Source organism: Cervus elaphus, chromosome 20 (assembly GCF_910594005.1).
Source record: "Cervus elaphus chromosome 20, mCerEla1.1, whole genome shotgun sequence".
NCBI classification, from domain to species: Eukaryota; Metazoa; Chordata; class Mammalia; order Artiodactyla; family Cervidae; genus Cervus; species Cervus elaphus.
Genome location: NC_057834.1, coordinates 133,445,340 through 133,470,750, shown reverse-complemented (window position 1 = coordinate 133,470,750; position 25,411 = coordinate 133,445,340). Strand labels below are relative to the sequence as shown.

The 25,411-nt window shown below is 52.2% G+C and overlaps 1 protein-coding gene across 1 annotated transcript in view; it reads left to right on the top strand.

The window, feature by feature from the left end:
• MROH2A (maestro heat like repeat family member 2A) overlaps positions 1 to 18,719 on the top strand; it is a 53,071-nt gene extending 34,352 nt beyond the window's left edge. The window contains exons 25-42 of the mRNA XM_043876386.1: positions 1,105 to 1,213; positions 1,977 to 2,072; positions 4,227 to 4,331; positions 5,859 to 5,982; positions 6,563 to 6,681; positions 7,396 to 7,548; positions 7,966 to 8,120; positions 10,105 to 10,264; positions 10,336 to 10,529; positions 11,261 to 11,398; positions 12,002 to 12,119; positions 13,515 to 13,661; positions 13,755 to 13,940; positions 14,471 to 14,626; positions 16,830 to 16,961; positions 17,611 to 17,713; positions 17,968 to 18,033; positions 18,529 to 18,719. Of these exons, the coding sequence (XP_043732321.1) occupies positions 1,105 to 1,213; positions 1,977 to 2,072; positions 4,227 to 4,331; positions 5,859 to 5,982; positions 6,563 to 6,681; positions 7,396 to 7,548; positions 7,966 to 8,120; positions 10,105 to 10,264; positions 10,336 to 10,529; positions 11,261 to 11,398; positions 12,002 to 12,119; positions 13,515 to 13,661; positions 13,755 to 13,940; positions 14,471 to 14,626; positions 16,830 to 16,961; positions 17,611 to 17,713; positions 17,968 to 18,033; positions 18,529 to 18,650 (2,383 nt within the window). The 3' untranslated portion in view covers positions 18,651 to 18,719. The remainder of the gene's footprint in view (positions 1 to 1,104; positions 1,214 to 1,976; positions 2,073 to 4,226; positions 4,332 to 5,858; positions 5,983 to 6,562; positions 6,682 to 7,395; positions 7,549 to 7,965; positions 8,121 to 10,104; positions 10,265 to 10,335; positions 10,530 to 11,260; positions 11,399 to 12,001; positions 12,120 to 13,514; positions 13,662 to 13,754; positions 13,941 to 14,470; positions 14,627 to 16,829; positions 16,962 to 17,610; positions 17,714 to 17,967; positions 18,034 to 18,528) is intronic.
• Positions 18,720 to 25,411: the final 6,692 nt, after the last annotated feature.

Here is a 25,411-nt window from a genome sequence, read left to right as displayed (position 1 = left end):
AGATGGGAATGGAAACCCACTCCAGATTCTTGCCTGCAGAACCCCATGGACGGGCTATAGTCCATGGGGTCAAAAAGAGTCGGATTCGAACACTTTCACTTTAAACAAAATTACTGGATTTGGGTAGGAGTGGGAGGGCCCGGAAAGATGAAATACAGGACCCCTTTGGAAGGCATTAGTTTAGAGTTTAAGTGGAGGGTGACTCTCCCTTCTGAAGCAAAACAGAGCCAATAAGGAACTTGTAATAATTCTGCAACCCTGCCCCACCAAAGACTTCAATAAGGATCTCTGGACCTGGGTATGGCCCCTGGGGCCCTTAGAAAGCTCTCCTGTGACCCTAATATGCAACTAGGCTTGAGATCCACCTATGAAGGGGACAGAAAGAGAATCAGCTGGCATGCATCACACAGCTAGCTACTACCACCAAAGGTTTATTAAAACAGAGTTGGCCTCCATTCCAGAAGTGTTTTGGTATTTTTTTTTTTAAGATTTTTTTTTATGAGGACCATTTTTTAAAAAGTCTTTATTGAATTTGTTTTACAGTATTGCTTCGGTTTTATGTTTTGGCTTTTTGGCCACGAGACGTGTGGGGTCAAACCTGCACCTCTGGCACTGTACGGCAAAGCCTTAACCACTGGACTGCCAGGGAAGTCCTCCACTCCAGAGTTTTTGATTCAGCAGCTCTGAGGTGGAGACACAGAATTTGCATTTTCTAATAAACTCCAAGGGGATGCTGCTGCTGCTCCTGGTCCAGGAATTACAGTTGAAAACTCCAGGGCCAGGACCAACCAGAAGTAAAGTCTGTGGTTGCAGTCAGGGAGGACCAGTGGAATGTTTCTGAACAGGAGAGAGACTCAGAGCCAACAGTGATAGGAGAGGTGGCTGTGGACGCCTGAGTCTCCCCTTCAGTCACAGACAGACAGTGAACTGGAGCCCTGGTGGGTGGAGCCAGGGCCCCTGGGGAGGGACAGATGCCTGAACCCCCAAACAGAGAAGCTGGTCCCTCCCTCATTCTGTGACATTGCTCCTCCCACCACCCCCAGACTGGGCAGAGCAGGGCTTCAACTCCCCACTGATCACTCCTCTTATCACTTCTTTCTCTAGCAAATTGAAGCCTTTCTACTCCACAGAGGAAAGCAGTGAGCTGATGGATATTAGTATACACTCTGTAATTTCTCTCCAGCCCCCAGGAGAGAGCAATGAGTCCATTAAGGTAGGTCCCTCTGCGCCACCTCATTTTCTGGGTGAGGACTTGGAAGTTGACGTTAACATGGGCAGTGCTGGGAGCCCACCATCCTGGACCACCTGGGAGTGGTCAGGGCAGCAAAGTAGAGCAGGCTCTTTCATTAAGCGTAAGGTGATGCTAGCTGCTGTAACAGATACACTCTGAAATCTTCATGGTTTAACAAGATGACTGTTTTTCTCACTCGAAGTCCAGTTGGCAGCAAAGGTGGAGAGGGGGCTGCTACCTGCAGTTGTTCAGGGACGTGGGCTGACAGAGACCCCATGGCTCCTCAGGTGGGCAGTGATACCCAGCTCCAGAGCAAGTCTGGAGGATTTATGAGCCTCTTGGCCTCCCCTTATTGGCCAGAACTTGGTCAAATGGCTCCACCTAGCTGCAAGGGATCCTGGGAAATGCAGTCTCCGACTGGATGACTGTCTCCCAATAAGGTTGTGGAAGAGGAGGACAAATCTATTGTGAACAGCGGCCATCTGTGCCTCCAGGTCCTGGCCCTGGATTCGAGGGGTCAGGAGAGCTGGGCTCTAGGAGCCCAATTTCCTCCTTTGCAAAATGGGTTCCTCCTGAGTTCGTCTTATACGTCACATAAGGAGCATAAAGAACTCAGTCTGAGCAGAAGTCAAAAGGAATTTATCAGACCATCTCACAATATTTGACCCTGGTGTGGGCCCACACAGAGTCCTGGCAGGTGGCTGTTCCCCCACTGCTGCCGAGCTCTCCCCTCTCTTGGCCACAGACCCTGTATACGAACGCCCTGCGTGCCCTGGAGCAGCTGATGGAGGGCCTCATGCAAAGACACCTAGACCCCAAGGGGCTGCAGGAGATGGTGCACGTGAGTTGTCTGGAGGAGGGCCAGGAGCTGGTGGTGGTCACTCCTCCCAGAATGCTGGTCCAAGGGCCACACTCAGTGGGAAACAGGCATCCATTAAGAATTGATTTGGTATTAATTTTCTTTAGACAAAGCTTCAAGCTGGCTGAAAAATTGCAAGAATGGTACAAAGAACTACTGTATGCCTTTCATCCAGATCCACAATTCTTAATATTTTGTGACATTTCAATATCACGAAATGTTCTTAAAAGTTGAAGTTAAATTCTTAAAAGCTGAAAGGTTGCAAGAACAGTACAAAGAACTCCTGCATGCCTTTCACCCAGATCCACAATTCTTAATATTTTGTGACGTGTTCTTTTTCCCTTTCTTTTTTTTTCCTCTTTACATTACATACATACATACACACACACACACACACACCTTTTGAATCATGGAGAGTTAGCTATAGACATCAACAACAAGAATCTTCTCTTATATAACAATATACTGTTCAAAATCACGGAATTTAACATTGATACCAAGCTGTAGTCTAATCAATTTTCCATATTCATATTTCACAATTGCCCAGTAATGACCTTCATAGTTATTTCCTCTGAGAACCAGGATCTAATCTGGATTATAAATTGCATTTAATTGTCATCTCTTTTGTCTCTCTGCTTCAATTTGGAACAATTTCTCAGTCTTTGTCTTTCATAATCTTGGTATTTTTGAATATAGTATTGCTAGGGCTTTTTAAAAAATTGGATTGTTTGCTTTCTTATTATTGATTTTTCAGAGGTTGTATATATTCTAGAAGCAAATCCTTTATCCGACATGTGATTTGCAAATATTTTCTCCTGGTCTGTGACTTGCCTTTTCATTAATTTCACAGGTTCTTTTGAAGAGAAGAAGTTTTTAATCTTGATGAAGTCTAATTTATTATTTTTTCTTTTACGGATCATGCTTTTGGTATCATGTCTAAGAAATCTTTACTAACCAAGGTCATAAAGATTTTCTCCTAGATTTTCTTCTAGAACTTGATAGTTTCAGGTTTTACATTGAAGTCTATGATGTATTTTCAGCTCAGTTTTCAAATATGGATCAAAGTTTAATTGATTTTAATTTTTTTGCACATGGATAACCAATTGTTTCAGCACCATTTGATGGAAAGGTAATCTCTGCTGAATTACCTTCGCATCTTTGTCAGAAATCAATGGACCGCGTATGTGTGGGTCTATTTCTAGATACCTGTTCTGCTCTACTGATGTTTTTGTCCATCTTTACACCAGTGTCATCCTGTCTTCATTGTAATCCCATCAACATTATAGTAAGTCTTGAAATCAGGAGCAGATAGTATAAGTCCACTGAGTTTGTTCTTTGAGGCTGTACCCCACAAATATTGATATGTTGTGTTCTAATTTTATTTTAGTTCCACGATGCATTTTCATTTGTCTTTTGACTTCTTTGACCCATGGGTCATCTAGAAGTTTCCAAATATTTGAGAGTTTTCCAGAGACCTTTTTGGTTTTGATTCTAGTTTAACTCCATTGTAGTCTGAGGACATACTTTGTATAATTCAAAGCCTTTTAAATCCATCGAGACTTATTTTATTGCCCACGTGTGGTCTATCTTGGTGAATGTTCTGTGTGTGCTTAGAAAGTATTTTGCTGCACTGAATGATATGTTCCTAAATATCACTTAAGCCAGCTCTTGTTGGAAGTGTTGTCCAAGTTTTCTATATCCTTCCTGATTCTGTCTTCTCTGTCATCAGTTGCTGAGAAAGAGGTACTGACATCTCTGTCTCTGTGGATTTGTTTCTTTCTCCTTTCAGTTCTATCAGTTTTTGCTCCCTGTTTTGCTAAGCTGTGTTGTTAGGTGCAGGAGCACGCAGGAGCTGCAGTGCAGGATGGACTCTGCTAGTGGCATTTTCACCTACAGGCAAACACTTGGAACAAACCCAAACACATCAGCCAAGCACCAGCTTGGTGAGGATGCTGGCATTGTTCTTTGTTTGCTCATGGCCTCATCTCCTTAGTGTCGGTGGCAGGGGACCTGGGAACCTCCCAGAGCTTTGAAAATCAGGCTCTGAGTAGGAGAGAGGAGGAGAGCAGCAGCTGGCCGGGAAAGGCTGACCTCAGGATTTTACAGTCCCCTCTGTGTTCTGGGCTCTCCCCACAGCTCCTGGAGAAGTGGATCTTGTCGGAGAAAGAATGGGAGCGGGAAAAGGCGGTGAACCTCCATCTCCATCTCATGCAGATCTATGTCCAAAGCGTCGGCGTCTGCGTGAGTCCCGGAGACCCACCCCCTACAAACTGCCCCGCTGACACCCACAGGGAAATGCCAGTCTCTATCCCAGGAGAGGAAACGCCTCTGAAATCCAGTTCTGTCCCTGGAGAGACTCTTGGGAAGAGGCTGCCTCACTGGGGAAAGTCGAAGGAGTCCCAGGGGGGAGCTGGCCCTGGGCCTCCGGGGTGGTGAGAGAGGATGGGCAGGGCTTGGTATGGATCCGGGTTTTGAGGGGCCTGAGGTTCATACCTGGGTGAGGGCCCTCCTTAAGAGAATGGGTCACATGATTATGAATACCACATTGATTAGGAAAGTATTTACTTAGAATGAGAAAATGAATCACTACAAAATGACAAATTTTACAAAGCTTAACAAATACCATCAACATCGCAAAATCTAGAAAAGCAATGAGGTTTTTTGGTGATGGAGCCTCTGACGCAGCTCCACAAGCCCTCTCTTCCTTCCTTTGTTGGCCTCCTACTCTTTGGCTGTCTGGTCTTCAGGGGTGGCCTTGGGAGGAGGGCGGTGGGGTCTTGGGGCCGGGGCACAGTGAGGACAAGGTGGGGCGGGACCCCAGTCCTAGAGCACCATCCAGGTGGGACCCAGGCCCGACAAAGCCAGCCCGTGGCCGAGCCGAGCGCTGAGTAACTAGGTACTGCACAAAGTGCTTCACCTGGACTCTCTGTCGTGAGTCTCACAACACTCCCTGAAAGATGGGGCACCGTCATTGTTGAGGCAGTGCCAGTGTGGCTAGAAAAGACTTTCCAGACACACAGCATTTCAGAAGGGAGTGAGTTTATTAAGAACGAATTGCAGAGATAATGTGGGCCCTGCAAGCACAGTGGGCCAACCTCCTGACAGACTGGGGAGACTCAACAGCTTTCCTGGGTTAGTAGTCAATTTTTATAGCCTCAAGACAAGGAAAATTCCTGCAGAAAGGTTGGCATTAGGGCGCTATAAAGTGACTACCAGGGTGGGCATCTTTGCCTAATTTGGGATCAGGAAGCCTGCTGGTGATGATCACAGGAACTTTGGCAATGGTTACAAAGGGGCTTAGTCAGTTTCAGAGGTGACCTTGGTTCTTGGCTCTGCTTCTGTGGCCTTGGTACAAGGCTTGCACCTGTGGCTTTGGAGCAGGACTCAACAATTATCATCTCTGAGTAGCAGACAGGAACAAGAGGGCCTGAGGCTAAGTCCCTCCCCAGGTCACACAGCTGGAGAGTGGGGAAGCCCAGATTTGAAGGCAGGGCTCAGTTATAGAAACAGGGCAGGCACCTAGACCTAGCACCTGGGCCTGGGTCATGAGACGACATCCTAGCTGCTCAGTGTCCCAGGACCCAAGCTGGGGGGCCTGGGGATGGAAGCTCGGGCTCGGACAGATGGTGGCATCCTCTCCCTTCCCCAACAGGGGTGCTTTCAGAGCAGGGTTCACTCTCTTTGGCCCCTGGTTGCACTGCCCTCGGGCATCACCAGGTGAGCTTGGCTGGACAGAGGATGTGAACTCTGCGGTCTCCTGTCCCTCAGATCCCACTGAAGCTGGGGCAGTTTGGCAGCCTGGTGGGACTCATCGCACCAGGCACCTGTGACTCACACAGAAAAACCCGCCTGGCCTCCATGGATGTCCTGGCCAGCCTGCTGGATCTTCACGGTACGGGAGGGGTGGTGCGGGTAGGCAGGACGTGGGCTCTCCAGGCCGAGAGGGAGGATCAGTATCAGGGAGTCGGCTGTGGGGCTATCCTGAAGGGCGGCAGGGATTGTGGTCTCTCTGTAGACAAGCAAGGGTGACCAGCGGAGCAAGGGGGTGCAGAGTTCACTGAGAGGTTATGGAAGCTTCTAGAAGGAGAGGCTTATTGGGTCAGCACAACTCGCTGAGGGCACACGAGGGGCGCCACTGGAGAGGATTGCCTCACAGATACTAAGGATGCGGCAGAACTGGCCAGAAGTGAGCTCAGAGGGGAAGGCAGTTGGGGGACCTTCAGGGTGGGTTTGCCTCTGGATTGGCAGCTGGCAGAATGCCCATCTGAGCTGTGCAGAGAGATGGTTCCAGGGGCCAGGCAAGAGGGGTGGGATGTCCAGATACTGGAGCGGAGTCCAGGCCCAGGGAACCAAGGCAACCCAAGGGGCGGGGAGGTGGGAGGGTCGGATGGGGGGTGGGGGTCAGGAAAGGCGGCCACCTTGATGTGGGCCTTTGGTTCTGGACAACCGTGCCTGACATTGTATCCCACCAGCAAGCCAGACCTGCTCCTCCTGGGGCACCTCCAAAGAGCTGGAGCTTGAGAAATGTAAGGAGGACCTGCAGGGCTCAGACATGGAGAAGATTTTCGGGGTATCCTCCAGAATCTCCAAGGTGATGAGCGGGAAGGCTGTGTGGGCGTGGCCTCCGGGTGCCTGGGCCGTCTCTGGGGGCGGGGCCGGGCTCCTCCTGATGGTCTTCCCTGGGTCTTCCACAGCCCTTGGTCCAACGCAAGTCATGTGTATTTAAGTGACCTGTGATATGTACAGTCCCCACTGTGCTGCCTGGCACACAGTAGGTGCGTCACAGACGCCAGCTGTCTTTCTTTGTCTGTATCATGTGCTACCCTGCGGGGGCCCCAGAAAGAACTGAACAGGGGGCCCTGCACACAGGTGTCAGCCCACGGGCAGGCTGACAGCACCCAGTGACTGCCAGTGTCAGGGCCGCCCAGACCCTCGGGGCTGCAGAGGGGCGAGGCCTCTTCTGCCTCGGGGGCCAGAGGACACTCCCAGGGAAGGCTGCAGGGCCGTAGAGGCAGGCCTGGGAGGGTCTGGGGAGAAGCTTCCTGTGCGGGGTTCAGAGGGGTGGGGGCAGGCGATGGGGTGAGGGAGGGGTTGGCAAGTGTCCCCCAGGCTTTGATGTTGAGTGATCTCCAAGCCGGCCCGTGATTGACAGGGCCGGAGGCTGGGAAGGGGGCTAGAGGAGGCTGCGGCCATGGTTTGCGGGAGGATGGGGGCTGGGCTGGGCTGCGACCCTGAGCAGAGAGGGGCAGGCAGGGGAGCCCTTGGGCTTGGTGTCGGACCCAGGAACAGCCGGCTCTGGCTCTAGGTGGCCTGCTTGCAGTTCAACTGCGACGAGGTGGTCTCGCTGGTCCAGAAGCTCTGCGAGAACTTCGGGGCCATGGACCTCCAGCACGACAAGGCCTCTGTCACCTGGATATGCACCTTCCTCCAGATGCGGGTCAAGGAGCTGGAGGACAAGGTGACAAGGGCCCCCCAGGGCCTGGGGCTGCCTGGTGCGTCCAGCCCAGAGAGCCAGGCAGAGGGGCCCAGCCTCGCTTGCTAAGGGCTCCCCACCATCCCCAAGTCCATGATTATAAAGAGGGGGAGGAAGTCGGGTTCTGGAAAGAACCTGTTGAAGGAGGCTTGGTCGGTGAGTGGACTCTGGGCTGGAGGCCTGAGGCTGGCCCCCCTGGAGCGCGGTACCTCTCATGCTGAAAATGTGATAAAATCCGCGAAGAGACCAGAGGATACCTGGGAAGGGGCTGAGCTGTGCCCAGCCACTGACAGGCTAGCCTGCCCAGCGTCCACTTGGGCAGGAGGAGGGGTGTGCGGCGGGGGGAGGGCAGGGGGCCCCCGAGGGCCGGGATGCCCGGTGATGCCCGTCCCCCACCCCCAGGTGGCCGAGATCCTGGGCGCCATCCTGGTGCACCTGCCCGTGGTGGACCACCGGGAAGTGCGGCGCCTCCTGATCGAGGGCATCCTCCTGCTGGCCCACTACCACCAGGAGACTGTCCTCACGGCGCTCCTGCGGCAGCCCCTGCCCATGGAGAGGTGGGTGCCCGGGTGCGGGGCCATGGCCTCCCCGTGACCCCCAGACCGGCCCGACCCGCCACCACGGACACGTCCCAGGAGCCCGGGGCCTTGAGCGGTGCCTCGTCTGACCTGTGGCAGGGGGAGGGGGTGGTCGGACACACCCCCTCCCCTTGCATCTCTGTGGGTGGTACAGCCTCTGGGAACCTCGGACCTGGAGCCTTGATGCTCCAACTCCCTCCTATCTAGCTGGAGTCTGGATCCCACATCTCACGGGTCCTGGCTGCGCCCTCTGGGCTCTCTCCTCGACGGCCCTCTCCTCCCTGCAGAGGACGGAGCTGTGGGCCAGACAGACTGCAGGACGTGGTCCCCAGGGCCCAAGCAGGCCTCTGGAGAAGCTCCACTCTGCCCTTCCCGCTTTCCAAATGGGGCCCTGAGAGGGAAGTGACCCAGGTGCCCAAGGGGTGAAATGACAGCCCCCAGGCTCTCAGGTGGCCTCACAGGGAAGCAGGGCAAGCCTTCCTCTTCGTGTTATCTTGAACTGCGCCCAGCCCCCTTGTCTGTGTCACGGCATCGGGCAGGCAGCTGGTGGAGTCACCAGTTTGAGGAGTGACTGTGCTGGGATTGAACTGGTATATACTGGGGAGGGCCCAGAAAGAGGGGGAAAGGTGTCCCCAGAGCAGAAAAGAGACCAAGGAGTGAAGGGCAGCCTTGAGGCTTGGTGGAGAGAGACCTGGCAGATGCTGGGAGCAGACAAAAAGAGAGTTTCGAGCACAGGTATCAAACACGTGAGACGCAGGCCTGGCCCCACGTGCTGCTCCTCCGAAGGGCAACCCTTCCCCGGGTCCAGGTAGGAGGGCATTGCCGTGCAGGTGGTGCACTTTAACGAGAGTTACCCCTCTCAGAGCAGTGCTGGGCTGGGGCCTCTGGCAGGCAGGCTTTCACTGTATTAGTTAGCTATTCCTGCATAACAAATTGCCTCCAGCTTGGAAACTTGGAACAACAACTGGTTATCATCTGGTTTCTGTGGTCAGGAGCTTGGGCGTGGCCAAGCCGGGGCTTTGGCTTAGGGTCTCTGATGTGTCAAGGTGTCAGCCCCTCTGTGTTCTCTCCTGGAGCCCAGGGCCGCCTTCGAACTCACGCGGCTGTTTCTTGAGTTAGAGGACTGAGGTCCCCACGTCCTGGTTTCCTGCACTCCTGTGGCTTCTTTCTGAGTTGATCTTAACGAGCGTACTGTGCCCCCGCTTCTATTCAGTTCCTGCCATCGGGCCCATCACATTTTCCCCATCCTCGACAAAACTCACTTATCTGCACTTACGCGTTTGGATTTGTGGATTCGAATAGGCAGGCTGATCCTGACGGATTCATGGCTTTAGCCCTTCAGCGCCCACCAGGCCCCACCCACCTGTACCTGTGTGTGTGCAGAGGCTCATTAAGTCACTGTCCCCCCCCTTCTCAGCAGGGCTGCGGGCCTGGACTTGGGGTCAGGAAGGCCGCTCCAAGCTGTAGTTTGGCAGCTTCCCTGACCTCCTCAGGCGGCATTTCCTCTTCTGTGGAAATGGAGACGAAGGCTCCTTCCACATAGACGTGTTGGGAGGAGGAAGTGATAGGTATCAGCAAGCTGCCTGGCACTGGCCTGACACACCTGGGCACTGGGGGGCTATGACCGGACGTGCCCATGAAGTCATCACATCACACAGTCGGCCCGTTGGGGACTCCTGGGTCCCCTAGCAGCAAAGCTAGGCCTTCCGAGAGAGAGAGGGAGAGGGAGAGAGAGAGAGCGCCGGGGCTTCCCTGGACCTCGGGGGGACCACGGCAGTGGGCAGAGTGCAGGGCAGGACCCGGCCTCTGGCTGTGCAGCCTTAGTGGCTCACCCGCCTCCCTGAGACCCTACCTCCAGGGTCCAGGCCCTGCTGCGGGGGCTGCCCAGGGGTCCCCAGGGATCTCTGACTTGCCAGGGCACATGACCCCAAACCCACAGTCCTCGTCCCCTGTCTCTGGCTAGCCACCTGACGGAGGTGTGGCTGGCTGTGGCCGAGAATGTGCCCTTTGCCCGGACGATGCTCCACGCGCTGATGGGCCGGCTGCAGGCGAGGTTCACGCCCAGGGCCAACGCCGCCTCCAAGGCCGACATCTGGCGCCTGGCCGCGGTGGACCCTCTGATGGTGAGGCGGGGGGCGGGCCCGCCTTGGGGGCTCAGTGAGAGCCCTGCCACCTCTGGCTGTCCTCTCTGCAGACCCTGTGCACCATCCACCTGCTCGTCGAGAGGATGGACTGGGACAACAGGCTCCTGGATCTCTTCCCAGACCTCGTCTACACGCTCCTCCTGCAGCTGGGTGGCAGCCAGGGCCAGGAGGCCGTGTCGCCCGTCCTGAAGACATGGAGACTCATCCACACGGGGACCCTCCCCGAGGAGGTCAACCTGCAGAGGTGCGCTCGACGGTGGGAAGGTGCGGTGTGGTGAGGCTGTGGGCCTGGGCTGGATGCAGCCACTCAACTGGGGACTTGCCTGGTGGTCCGGTGGCTAAGACTCTGAGGTCCTAATGTAGAGGGCTCAGGTTCAATCCCCAGTCAGGGAACTAGATCCCACGTGCCAAAACTAAGATCCCGTGAAAATGAAAGTGTTCATTGCTCAGTAGTGACCAACTCTTTGTGACCCCATGGACTGTATTTAGCCCACCACACTCCTCTGTCCATGGGATTCTCCAGGCAAGAATACTGGAGTGGTTAGCCATCCCCTTCTCTAGGGGATCTTCCCAACCCAGGGCTTGAACCCAGGTCTCCCACATTGCAGGCAGATTCTCTATTGTAAGACCCTGTACAGCCAAATAAATAAATGTTCTTAAAAAAAAAAGAAGTCACTGAACTACAAGTATCACCTCTACTGATAGGTCCTCGTTTTCCCTTCCTGGTGGGGAGGAGAAATTTCTGGAAGCCTAGCTTATGACCTTCCCTTGTGTGGGTCCAGCACTGTGCGGCTTTCAGAGTTTGCAGACCCACTGTCTCCCATGGCTACTCTTAGGCCCTGAGCAAGCCTCCCTGCCTGTGCTGGGTGCCCCTTCACGGGCCTGGGTGCGGAGCTTACCTAAGAGCCTATCGAAGGCAGGGTGGGTGCTCCCAGTAGGGCAGCCTCACCCTCACACGGCCCCACCTTCTTCCAGGGTAACGATCAGATCCATGCAGCTCTTGTTCAGGAGACTCAACAGTGAGTCTCTGCTTTGCACCCTGGAGGAGCAGGGCGTGTGGACGCTTCTGGAGAGCAGCTCGACATTCCTGCAGGGAGTCAGCCAGCTGGCCAGGTGGGTGCCCGGCTCCCCGGGGCTCCATCGTCTGGCTGGAAGGTCTGGGCCTCGTGGCTGAATGCCTCACTCCAGGTGTATGTGGGGGGCGGGGGAGGGCAGGGGGGCGAACTGCCATGTTGACCCGCATCCCAGACTCTTGAGTGGCAGGAGGGTGCAGGGCAAAGGAAATCTTTTCTTCCAGCCCCTCCTGCTCCAAGGCAAGAAAGCAAGGTCCCAGGTGGATGGGGTGTGCCCAGGGTCACAAAGGGCTTCCGAGCCAGGCCAGGACAGCAGGACCAGGAGTTCCTTCCTGGGTCTAGACCCTCATTCTGGTCCCCTTTTTATAAAAGGGAGACCTGGGTTCAGTGCCTGGGTTGGGAAGACTCCCCTAGAGAAGGGAGCAGCTCCCCACTCCAGTCTTCTTGCCTGGAGAATTCCGTGGACAGAGAAGCGGGCAGGCAGAGTCGGACACGACTTGCACTTTCACTTTTTATAAAGAGCAAGTGGAGGGTCCGTACTTCAGTGACTCCCTGACCTGGGAGCCCCACCCCGGGCACCCTGCTGCAGAGCGGCTGTGCTGGGCAGGAGCTGAGAAGCCCCTTTCGTGGTGCCGTCCCTCAGGCTGTGCGTGCGGAGCCCCGACGGCTACTACCGGCAGAGGCTGTCGGAGCTGGCACTCAGGGGCATGGCCTCGGAGGCCCTGAGCTGCCGCATCAGCAGCACGGCGGTCTGCGTGGAAGTGAGGCCATGGTGGGGGCTGGGCTGGGGGCTGGGGGGCCTGGACGGGGGCGGGGGCACGGGTGAGATGTGGGGGGGGCTGCTGGGCAGGGGGCTGGGCGGGGGGCGGGCAGGATGTGGTGGGGGCTGTTCTGGGGGCTCATCTCAGGGCAGGCACGCAGGCTCTGAGCCCGGGGTTGGAGGGACAGGTGAACATCCCTCATGCCCGCCTCTATTCATTCATCAAGCGCATGATCCAAGGCGAGCACCGAGGGGAAGCAGTTGAGACCGGTCCTGTGCCCTGTAGTACAGCCGCCAAGGGCTGCGTGATGTGATGAGCGCCAGCAACCCAGGGCCAGAGGAGGGCTTTCCTGGGAAGGCCGGGCAGAGGGCTCTTGAGAGGCGAGCCAGGCTGAGCCAGGCAGGAAGGCCCGGAAGGGGGATCAGAGCTGCTGCTGCCCAGCTACCCTTCCTTATGGGGTCCTGAGGAAATTGGCCAGAAAACTTTTGGGGGAAATCTTGATGGCTGTCTGACACCCAGGGTGTCATGGGAACCAATCTTCGCCCTAGGGTGGGGCTGGCAGACTTGTTCTGAAGAAAGCTTAAGAATCAGTTTTCCATTCCGGGGTCACCCACTGGGTATTTAGTTTTCTTAAGGTTTATAATGGGGCTTCCCTTGTAGCACAGTCGGTAAAGAATCCACCTGCACTGCAGGAGACCCGGGTTCGATTCCTGGGTCGGGTAGATCCCCTGCAGGAGGGCATGGCAACCCACTCCAGTATTCTTGCCTGGAGAATCCCATGGACAGAGGAGCCTGGCGGGCTACAGTCCATGGTGTTGCAAGAGTTGGACATGACTTAGCGGCAAAACCACCACCACCAAGGTTTATAAAACACACGTGCACCCAGGCATGCCACAGGGCTCCCCGTGGTCCCAAAGGCCCAGCATTTTGGGAGCAAGCCCAGGAGTGACCCCAGGAGGCCCAAGGGAGTGGAATCCGTGCATCTTGTGCATTTCTGCTCTGACTCAGTGGGCGTGGCTCTTGCACACCATGGCTGCTCCCATCACGTTAAGGGAAGGAACCGATGACAAACAGGTGTGTTCCTACCGATAACACTCAGCTAGAATTTCCCCACGTATTTCCGCATCGGAGCCTCACAGCGACTCCATGAGGCAGGTACTGCCGTCGCCCTTTTTATAGGTGAGGAAGCTGAGGTTCAGAGGGGTCGAGGGACTTGCCAGGGACCCACAGATGGCGACAGAGGAGCCCAGAGCCCATCCTGGGAGGTGGAGCTGTGAATCCTCTCCTGTTCCCAGGGACGCCGCTCTGGGCATCGAGTCGCATCACCCGTCCCGTTTTGAGGCTGAGGAACGAGAGCCTCTCTCGGGGGTGACTGTGAACAGTTCTCCTTTCCAGGTCATGAGTGACCCGATCCTGCACCAGAAGAAGCTGCTGAAGCGGGCGGTGCTGATGCTGGAGAAGGGCGCGGAGCAGGAGGACGAGGTCCTGAGGGTGCTCTCCCTGCGCGCCCTCGGCAACATGGCCCTCGGCGCCCCCAGGAAGGTCCGCGGGGGCCGGGGCGGGGGCCGGGGGTGGGGGCCCATGGCGGCATGTCCCGGGCAGCCAGGCGGGGGCTGACGGCCCCGTGCCCCCCAGGTGAGGCAGTACCGGAAGCTCTTACTGGAGAAGTGCCTGAGTTCCCTGCGGGGCCCCAGCGTGAGCACCAGCGTGACCTCCGAGGGCCTGGAGGTCCTGGCCAAGGTCTTGGTCGAGCTGCGGGAAGGGGACCTGGGGTCCACCTTCAACGCCATCTCCGAGCAGTGCAGAGCCTTCTTTGACAACGTGAGTCCACACTGGCGCCTTGCTCGGCCCTGGCCCTCACGGGGGTCCCCACGAATAGCTGCTCAGTAGACAGGTGGCCACCGTTCATCCTCTAAAGGAGGGAGGTGCCCTGGAATGAAAAGGGGTGCAGTTCCGACTTGGGTACTGATGTATCCATTGGCTGATCACGGGGGCTGGTTAACAAAAAAAATCTTGTTTTAGGGCCCATGGGACCCTCCTCCCCTGACTCTAACTCCTCCCAGGCACAAATGCTATATGGACATCTGTGGTATGTGGGGTGGAAACTCTGCTAGGTTGGGGTAGTAGGCGATCAGATCCAGCACAGCCCCCATCTAGGCAAGAGAAGGTCACAAACACCAGAATACTGCCCAGTCCCCCGAACCCTGCAGGACACACTCCATCCTGATGGAATGATCCAGAAGGCTTTGCAGGCACCAAGGTGTTTAAGGAGGTACACGGCGAATGGCTGGGGCTTTGTTGGGTTCCTCGAGTCCCATGTTTCAGAAATAGCTTGTCCGTCTTGGCTGCAGGAGAGTGCGCTGCTGCGTTTAAAAGCCTTCATCCTCTTCGGGAAGCTGGCACAGGTGGTCAGGATTTCCAAGAAACATTTCTTCAAGCAGGAAGTGAAGAAAGCCTGGGTGCCCCTCATGCTGCATTGCCAGGACCCCTGCTCCGATGCCGCCCAGGTCAGACACACCTGGGCTCTGTGGGCAACGCCCAGGGCCCGCTGTCCCCACAAGGAACATGTGCTTCGAGGCTGCTGCCCCAGCTCCTGGGGTGTCCCCCGCCGCCCTCAGTCTTCCCGGGACCCCAGAGGCCACCATCTGCTGGTTCCTCCCACCAGGCTGAGAAAGGGACCAGTCAAGATAACCTGCAAACTGGCTGATTGAGGAGTCTTGGCTCTGTGAGGGGAAACACGGCGTACTTTCCTTCTTCCCCAGATGCCGTCACCAGCCGCCCTTTCTTCTGTCTTTCTGTCACTATGTCGTGTCCGACGCTGTGACCCCATGGACTGCAGCACGCCAGGCTTCCCTAGCCTTCACTGTCTCCCAGAGGTTGCTCAGACTCACATCCATTGAGTCAATGCTGCCATCCAACCATCTCATCCTCTGTCACCCCCCTCTCCTCCTGTCCTCAGTCTTTCCTGGCATCAGAGTCTTTTCCAATGAGTTGGCTCTTCACATCAGGTGGCCAAAATACTGGAGCTTCAGCCTCAGCATCAGTCCTTCCAATGAATATTCAGGGTTGTTCCTCCTTTAGGATTGGTTTGATCTTGCAGTCCAAGGGACAGTCAAGAGTCTTCCCCAGCACCACACTTTGAAAGCATCAATTCTTCTTCACTCAGCCTTCTTTATGGCCCAACTTTCCCATTCATACAAGACCACTGGAAAAACCTTAGTTTTGATTATACAGACCTTTGTTGGCAAAGCGATTTGTCTCTGCTTCTTAATATGCTATTTATGTTTGTCATAGCTTTTCTTCCAAGGAGTAGGCGTCTTTTAATTTCATGGCTGCAGTCATCATCCGCAGTGATTTTGGAGCTCAAGAAAATAAAGTCTGTCACTGTTTCTACTTTTCCCCCATCTATTTGCCATCAAGTGGTGGGAACAGATGCCATGATCTTAGTTTTTTGAATGCTAAGTTTTAAGACAGGTTTTTCACTCTCCTCTTTCACCCTCATCGCGTGGCTCTTAAGTTCCTCTTCGCTTTCTGCCCATAGAGTGATATCATCTGCATATCTGAGGTGGTTGATATTTCTCCTGGCAATCTTGATTCCAGCTTGTGATTCATCCAGCCCAGCATTCCACATGATGTACTCTGCATATAAGTTATTTAACAGGGTGACAGTATACAGCCTTGATGCACTCCTTTCCCAATTTTGAACCAGTCTGTTGTTCAATATCTGGTTCTGTTGCTTCTTGATCTGCATACAAGTTTCTCAGGAGACAGGTAAGGTGGTCTGGTATTCCCATCTCTTTAAGAATTTTTTCGTGTTTTGTTGTGATCCACACAGTCAAAGGCTTCCCTCATGGCTCAGACAGTAAAGAATCTGCCTTCAATGCAGGAGACTCATGTTTGATCCCTGGATTGAGAAGCTCCCCTGGATAAGGGAATGGCTACCCACTCTAGTATTCTTGCCTGGAGAATCCCATGGACAGAGGGGATGTCCATGGGGTCTCCAAGAGTCAGACAGGACTGAAGTGATTAACACTTTCCTTATCCTCACTGCCTTCTATCAAAAGTTCACAGTCCTTTCACGTTTTATCAGCAACTCGCCTGGAGGCAGGGCTTCCAGGAAGAAAGTGACGGCCTACCCCACAAGGGGATGAGAGGCTTTAATGAAGGAGCCACAAAGAGGAGAGGCCAGCACAGCACGGGGCCCCCATGGGTGCTGTTGCCCCTCCTGCTCCTTGGGGAGCAGACACCCCAACCCCCTTCCCTGCCCTCCATTCCAGTACCTTCCTGTGACCCAACCCCAGCAGAGGCCATGACCAGGGGCCTGGTTACTGCAGGGGACGGGGACAGGGAGAGCTGGGGAGAGGGGATGGGGGGTTGCAGGCAGGCCCCCACACCCCAGGCTCCTGGAGGGGTAGGTCCTGGCAGGGCTGCTGAGGGCACCCAGTGCTGGCCAGTGGCTAAGGGGGCCGTGGGGCTGCATCTGCACCCGTGGGCTTCTCAGTAAACGTGCCCAAGGTGTCTCACGGGCCAGGAGGGCTTGGGTCCTAGGCAGCCCCCTGGGGCTCATCAACCACCCTGCTTTGGCTTCCTGAGGCCTTTGGGGGGCTGCCCTCTCGCTTACTGTGGGGTGCCAGCCCCGCCCACCCCGCCCCTCGGTGAACCCCAGGCCCGCCTGACGCCTCTCCTGCCTTCCTGTCCTGCGTCCTCCAGGCCTGTGTGGCCACCCTCTTTCAGTGCGTGCACTTCTGGGGCTGGAGGGCCCTGGAGAGCTCTGCGGACCACAGTGACGCCACCGCCCCCAAGGAGATGGCCGGTTTCCAGATGACCCTGTGCTCCGTCCTGGTGAGGAGGCCGAGGCAGGGGACGGCCCCGGGGGCTTGGGGCTTCATCCTGTGATCCTGCGAGACAGGAGGTGTTGGGACCAGCTCAGTCCAACAGAAAGAGAATGCAAACCACACACCCATCTTTAAGATTTCTGTTGAAGAAAGTAAAGAGGTGAAACCAAATTTAATAATAGGTTTTATTTAACCCAGTAGTTCCAAATCATTGCCATTTCAACAGGCAATCAATAGAGAATTATTAATGTAATAGTTTACCTCTTTGGGATAATCTCTTCAGTATCCAGGAGGCACATTACACTTAATTCAGACTAGCCACGTTGGTTGGATTGCATCATTGAATCCTTGGACTTGAGTTTGAGCAGACTCTGGGAGATAGTGAAGGACAGGGAAGCCTGGCGTGCTGCAGTCCATGGGGTCACAGAGTCGGACAAGACATAGTGACCAAAAGAGAAGAGTAACAGAAACCTGAAGGTCCTGACGTTGCCCATCTGCTAATCTGCTGTGTGGCTTTGATATGAGCACTTGCCCTCTCTGGGCAGACCCTCTAGCATCAGACAGACGGGCATCTGTGAGCAGATGAGCGCTGTCTGTGAGCAGCCAGTCTGCATGACCTCCTCTTCCATGGTGCTGGGTGTCACTTGTTTTTGCAGACTCAGAAAAAGCCTGCCGTTCTCTACAACTTCTTGCTAGAAACAATGACCTATGTTAAAAGCAACTTGTCAAGGATCAGAATCGCTGCCTGTAACTTGGCAGGTGAGCCGGCAGGTCTCCTGATGCAGGAGGGACCTTGAAGACCATCTGGTCAGACCCAGGTCTGGAGTGGGGACAGGGGTTGGGACTCAGGGGCAGGCAGGAGCCCACCCTGTGTGTCCCATGGCACTTCATACCTGCCCGATGCTGAGCTAGACGTCCTGAACTAAACCCTTAACAGAAACTCTCATCAGGTGAAACCAAATCTCTTGCTGTCCTAATATTCATACGATGGGCATTTCTGACTATCCTTTTAGGAATTATTATGAAGCAGATGTCTGCGCATTACTTGAAAAAGCTGGATTTTCCAGCATTACGGAATTGTAAGTAGTGGAGATGCAAGTGTGAGTCAAAAATGAGTCCACTCCTCTCATTTGGGAGCTTAGTGAAACCACCCGAGGGGAGAGTCAGCTGACCCTGGTTGTATTTGGGATGGGGGGTGGGGATGGCCAGGGCCCAGAGAGGGGATGAAGCTGCGGGGGGCTTTCTAGGAAGACAGCTCTGATGGTTCCCTGTGCCCCCTGCTTGCTCCCGGTCATACACAGCGATGCCTCCAGTGGGTCCACACAGCAGTTGGGGCCTGGGGGTCATCATCCTGTCCCTGTTGAAGGGACGGAAGTCCCCAGGAATGGGAGATGCGTGTGGACACACGACTGAGCTGCCATCTTCCGAATTCACACTCGGGGTGGGGATGAAGTTCAAAGCCCCATGAGCCCCTCGCCCCACAATCAGCTCTCATCAGCATTGCCCAGGGCGGGTGGAGGACGAGGGCCTGGCTTCAGGGGTCCCCATCCTCCTCCTCGCACGCTCACTCTCAGCTCTCCAGGAGCTACAGCTGGACTCAGATCCTGGGGTTTGGAGGGCAGCCCTGGAGACTCTCAACATCTTGGATACCTGCAGTCAGCAGCGGCTTTTGGCTTCACCTGAAGGAATCGTCTAGGTGGTCCAAGCACAAAACGTACCTGCCTTTCTCCTGGGGGCCAAGCCCCACTGCAGCACCACGAACCACTTTTAATTCCGTTTGTAAGAAAAAGTATTGTACTTAGATAATCAGTGCCCCTTTCTTTCCTCCCCTTGAAATAAACCTCCCTTGCTATTTGGAGAGCAGATTCCTGACTGCAAGGAGATGACGCCCCAGAGCTGAGACAGTGGGGTGAAAGGAAATTTCAGTCCTAGCAGGGATTTCAGTCCTGTGTCCCCTGAGTGTGTGTGCATGTGCATGTGCGTGTGCGCACGTGTGTGTGCACATGTGCGTGTGCGCACGTGTGTGTGCACACGTGCGTGTCTGTGCGTGAGTGTGCGTGTGCATGTGTGCGCTTGTGTGCACGCATTTGTGCATGTGTGTGTGAGCGTGCATGTGTGTGTGAGCGTAGTGCGTGTGTGTGAGCATGTGTGTTAAGTGTGTGTGTGTGTATGCATGTGTGTGAGCATGCATGTGTGTGTGAGCGTGTGTGTGTGAGTGTGTGTGTGTGCGCATGTGTGAGGCCAGGGAATCTGCGGTCCCCTTTGTGTCTTCACTGCATTTCAGTTCCTCTCACGGGGATGCTGTGTCCACTGCCAGGCTCTGTGCTGGGGCGGCCAGGGGAGCCCAGCTGCTGTCCAGCCCTGCTTCCAGGAACCCCGCTCTTAAAGGGAAAGGAGTCATCTCCCAGCGACCACGATGCACCCGGGGTGAGGGAGGGCGGCCACCAGGGAGGGCCGTGCTGGTGCCCGTGCCTAGGGTGTGACTCAGGGGGGCCTCCGGGCGGAAGTGACACCACGCCATCCACCCTCGTCTCTTTCCCATCAGGGTCCACTGGGCCAGGATGGGAAGGGACGCAGCGAGGCCTGGAGCAGAACCCATGAAGGGTCAAAGGGAGGAAGTACCTTCCAGTCCAAGGAACAGGCAGGGGGAGAAGGCAGGGAAACTCTTCTACACTCATGCTGCCAGCAGGACAGTCTCGGCTTGTCCCCAGAGCAGATGAAGGTGAAATCCCCAAACCAGCCCCACTGTAACAGCCCAAGGTGGTCACCACCCTGGGCCCATGCATGGGAGGATTCCAAAGCAGTCCAGAAAGCCAACCTGCACCGCAGGCTTCCCGGCAGACTGGTCTCACACTCTTGGTGGTGCCCACGGAATAGACAGTGAAGCTATTTCCTGCCAAGTGATGAAGATGGTGGCTGCTGGAAGACTCAAGTCCCACTGACACAGCCGGAAAGGAAGGTGCCCTTCGGTATAGGTCCTAGGGGAAGCCGTACGATTACACACGTCAGGTCTCTGATCAATTCCATTCATGCCTGTGAAAACATTTCAAGACGGTTTATAGACCTAAACTCAGAAAGCAAAAATTTAAGACAATATAGTCATTTTGATCCTGAGAGTAGGGTAGGATGTCCTTTGAAAGTAATAAGAGAAACCAGTTAAAAATAAAGAATTAACTTTCTAGGTTAGAATATATCTTCTAGGACTTCCTTGGTGGTCCAGTGATTAAAATTCCAAGCTTCCACTGCAGGGAGCTCAGGTTCTGTCCCTGGTTGGGGAACTAAGAGCCTCATGCTATGCAGTGCAATAAAAAAAAGAAAATTTCTTGAATAAAAATGAAAATACAACATATCAACATAAAAATTAAAAGTACATTTATCTTCTGTACAATAAAATATTGTAAAGTTAAGTCACAAATGCAAGAAGTTACTTGCAATTTATATAAAACTAGGTTGGTTCATATAAGCAGATTGGCAAAGAGAATATGCCCAAATCAGTAATACTACAAATTAAAAAAACAGTGTCACAAGAGGATGCTGGAAAAGCCAGTAGGAGGATGGTTTGGAAAGTGACTGGGCTTGAATGAGGTCATGAGGGTGGGGCCCCCATGATAAGATTGGTGCCCTTTATAAAAGACACGAGGTAGCTCCTTCTCTCTTCACGTGGCACGAGAAGGTAGGCAGCTGCAGACCAGGGAGTGGGTCCTCCCAGAGCCCAGCTGTGCTGATTCCTGGATCTCAGCCTTCGTCTCCAGAAGCAAAGTTCTGTTGTGTAAGTACCCGGTCTCTGGTGTTTTGTTATGGCAGCAGAGCTGGCTAAAACACTCAGGTGACGTTGCAGTGTAAAGCTGTGGGTGGAAAGGGAACATCCATACAGGAAGAGGGTCACCTCGGGCAGGGGGATGGGAAGGAAAGGGGTGCAACTTTAATCAACTTAAAAAACCACTACACACAGCAACGTATTAACAACCATTTACTCAGGATGTTGGTACATGGGTTTTGTCACTGTATTGTGAATATTTGCAATATTTTATTTAAAAGTTACTGTCCACTAAGTAAACTAAAAAGCTTTTGCACAACGAAGGAAACTATAAACAAGATGAAAAAACAACCTTCAGAATGGGAGAAAATAATAGCAAACTAAACAACTGACGAAGGATTAATCTCCAAAATATACAAGCAGTTCCTTCAGCTCAATACCAGAAAAACAACTCAATCAAAAAGTGGACAGAAGACCTAAACAGACATTTCTCCAAAGAAGACCCATTGATGACTGATAAACACGTGAAAAGAGGCTCAACATCGCTCATTATTAGAGAAATGCAAATCAAAACTACAATGAAGTATCACCACACACAGGTCAGAATGGCCATCATCAAAAAAATCTACAAACAATAAATGCTGGAGAGGGTGTGGAAAAAAGGGAACCCTCCTGCACTGTTAGTGGAAATGCAACTTGATATAGTCACTATGGAGAACAGTATGGAGATGCTTAAAATACTAGGAATAAAACTATCATATGACCCAACAACCCCACTACTGGGCATATACGCTGAGGAAACCATAACTGAAAAGGACACATGTACCCCAATGTTCACTGCAGCGCTGTTTACAATATCTAGGACGTGGAAGCAATGTAGATGTCCATTGACAGATGAATGGATGAAGAAGCCATGGTACGTATACACGATGGAATATTACTCAGCTACAGAAAGGAATGCATTTGAGTCGGTTCTAATGAGGTGGATGAACCTAGAGCCTGTTATACAGTGTGAAGTCAGTCAAAAGAGAAAGACAAATATCACATATTAACACATGTATATGGACCCTAGAAAGATGGTACTTATGAACTTGTCTGCAGGGCAGCAGTGGAGACACAAACAGAGAGGACAGACTTGTGGACACAGAGGGAAGGAGTGGGTGGGATGAACTGAGAGAGCAGCATTGAAACACATACATGTGTAAAATTAGACAGCCAGTGACAATCTGTTGTATGATGTGGGGAGCTCAAATCCAACATTCTGTGACAACCTAGAGGGGGCGGGAAAGGGTAGGTGGTGGAAGGTAGGTTCAAGAGGGAGGGGACATACATATACCTATGGCTGATTTCATGTTAATATAAGGCAGAAAACAGCACAGCATTGTAAAGCAATTATCCTACAATTAAAAATAAGTAAATTTTAACCGTCTGTATCTTATGATGACCTAGATGAGAAACTGTCTTTACAACTGAAAAAGATCAAAACAAGAATTAAAAATTTTAAGTGTTGGGACATCCCTGGTGGTCCAGCGGCTAAGACTCTGTGCTCCTGATGCAGGGGGCTGGGGTCAGGGGACTAGATCTTACAAACCACAATGAAGACTGAAGATCACACATGCTGCAACTAAGAACAGGTGCAGCCAAATAAATACATAAATATTTTTAAAGGGATATTTGAATTTATTAAAATTTTTTAAATGCTCTGAGTATCCAAAAAGTAAACAAAATTAAAGGGTATACAAGTTTTTTAAAAAAAGTCACTGTGATACTCTATTATAAACAACTCCAATAAAAATCATGAGATGTCACAGGTGTTAAGTGGCTGCAGGTGTTTTGGGACCATCACAGAACTATTTATGTTTTCTTCTAAAAATATTAAGCTGTTTGGAATTACTTTTATGGGTGAGTTGAACCGTGATTGAATTTACTACCTCCTAATATTGGAAGGTCTGATGCTGAAGCTGAAGCTCCATTACTTTGGCCACCTGATGCAAAGAGCCGACTCATTGCAAACACCTTGATGCTGGAGAAAGAATGAAGGCAAGAGAAAAGGGTGGCAGAGGATGAGATGGTTAGATAGCATCACTGACTCAATGGATATGAATTTGAGCAAACTCTGGGAGACAGTATTCTGGCCTGGAGAATTCCATGGACTCTATAGTCCATGCGTCACAAAGAGCTGGACACCACTGAGCAACTTTCACTGGGAGACAGTGGAGGACAGGGGAGGCTGGCCTGCTGCAGTCTATTGGGTTGCAAAGAGCTGGGCATGACTTAGAGACTGAATAACAATAACAAATATGGAAGATGCCAAGTCCTGCTGGTCTCAATTTAGAAGACTAAGCAGCTGTACTTCCATTCTAGGGCTTAAACCTAGGTTTCAGAGCAAACAACTTCTCTAAGGAAATAGGAAATGTAAAGGAGGATTTCTGGTCATGCCTAAATTTAACAAAAAAATATGAGAAATATAGGCCTATAAAGGATAAAGTTAAAATTTTTAATTGAGCAACTTTATTCAAATAATTTCCAAAAATCCAGAGTTATGTCAATGGAACCAATTTCATTGAAATTTGCTTTGAAGGGCAGATAAGTGAAGCGAGTTCTAGCATGTTCTTGAGAATTAAGAAATACACAAAAATCAGTTAGTGCAAAGACGGAATACTCCGAAATAACTCAGCAATAGATTTTCAACTTGGAGTTCTTATGACATGAAATTATTTGTCTCTTCCATTCTGAAAAATGTGCCATTCTTTCCTCTAGGGGGAAAAAAAATTCAGTACAATTTAACTAGAATTCCCAATGCTGGCCCCACAAAGCTTAACTGTTATTTACCTGTGTTAGTCATTCAGTCTTGTCCAACTTGGCGAAACCCTGGAACCCACCAGGCTCCTTTGCTCATGGGATTCTCCAGACAAGAATCCTGGAGTGGGTAGCCATTCTCTTTTTCAGGGGAAGATATATTTACTCCATTGAATATACATGAATATATGAGTCATTTATAAATACTCTAAAGAATATAAAGGAAAAATAACAGTAGTTCCTCAAGCAGGCAGTGCAAACTGGTGGTGAAGACCATGGGCTTTCAAATCCTGGCCCAGCCATGTATGCCTGTATGGATTCAGGAGTTAAGACCACATTTCCTTGGGGACTTCTTTGGTGGCCCAGTGGCTAAGACTCCACATTCCCAATGCTGGGGACCCAGTTCAGTCCCTGGTGGGGGCGCTAAGATCCCATGTGCCACAGCTAAGAACTCCCACGCTGACTGTCCAGGATCTCATGAGCCCTGGGTCTGTCTGGCTTCTCAGACGTGACTTTGTGTTTAGTTTCCCGAGGCCCATCATGCCCAACATAGTTTTTGTTGGTGGGATCAACTGCGCTCACAAAAAGCCTCTCTCAGGTGTGTATCTGAGTGGGAACTTTACATACCTGTGTTCTAGCAAGAACTTTTGAGTGGATGAACTTGCCATGGATCTGCTGAGACAGCCTCATTGATAAAAAGAAGAACTAGCACTGCCATTGGACAGAACCTATCTAATCAAAGGGTTCAAGTGGTGCTTAAAGAAGGAAGCTGTAAAAACGGGTCAACACAGCCTGGTGCATGGAGGTTGGGCTCACAGCTCATGAAGATTTGGCCCTTTTCCTCAAAAAATATATAATATTAAGCAGAGAACATTAAGTGGAGAGTCCCCTGGACTGCAAGGAGATCCAACCAGTCAATCCTAAAGGAAATCAGTCCTAAATATTCATTGGAAGGACTGATGCTGAAGCTGAAGCTCCAATACTTTGGCCACCTGATGTGAAGAACTGACTCATTTGAAGACTCTGATGCTGGGAAAGATGGAAGGTGGGAGGAGATGGGGATAACAGAGGATGAGATGGTTGGATGGCATCACCAACTCTATGGACACGAATTTAAGCAAGCTAAGTACTGGAGTTTCAACTTCAGCATCAGTCCTTCCAATGAATATTCAGGACTGATCTCCTTTAGGATGGACTGGTTGGATCTCCTGGCAGTCCAAGGGTAATAAATACCACATGAGAACAGACAGAAGATATTCTCCAAAAAAAGAAATACAAATGGCTCATAGGCTTGGAAAAAAATTAGCCTTTAATTATAATGTTACTGACTAGGGTTTTGCCTTCCCCAATCAAGAGAAATTGACTAGAGGCCAGACAAGAAACTCAAGCAAGGCTTTACTGGGGTCCCTGCTGCAGCAGGGCGGGGAGTGAAAACAGACAACAGTTTCCCTTGCTGGCTCCCAGCTGCGGGGATAGCTTATCCCTTATATGGGGCAAGGGTAGGGGTGTCCTGCCTCCCCCTTAGGTAGTGCTGTGTGTAGGGGGCATTCCCAGTACCTACTTTTACTCCCAATCCCCTGCTTTCCGTGGCGGCTCAGATGGTAAAGAATCTGCCTGCAATGCAGGAGACTCAGGTTCGATCCCTGGGTTGGGAAGATCCCATGGAGAAGGGAATGGCTACCCATTCCAGTATTCTTGTTCCGAGAATTCCAAAGACAGAGGAGCCTGGCTCCGACATGACTGAGCAACTAACACTTTCACTTCACTTTCCCTCTTTTTTGCTCCAGGCTCTTCAAAAGTGGCAGTTAGAGTGCTTTTTTTGTTGTTGTTGTTTTCTTTTTTTTTTTTTTTTTTGCATCTTTTGGGGCCAGAATTTGCCACCACTGCTGCTTGCAGGCAGT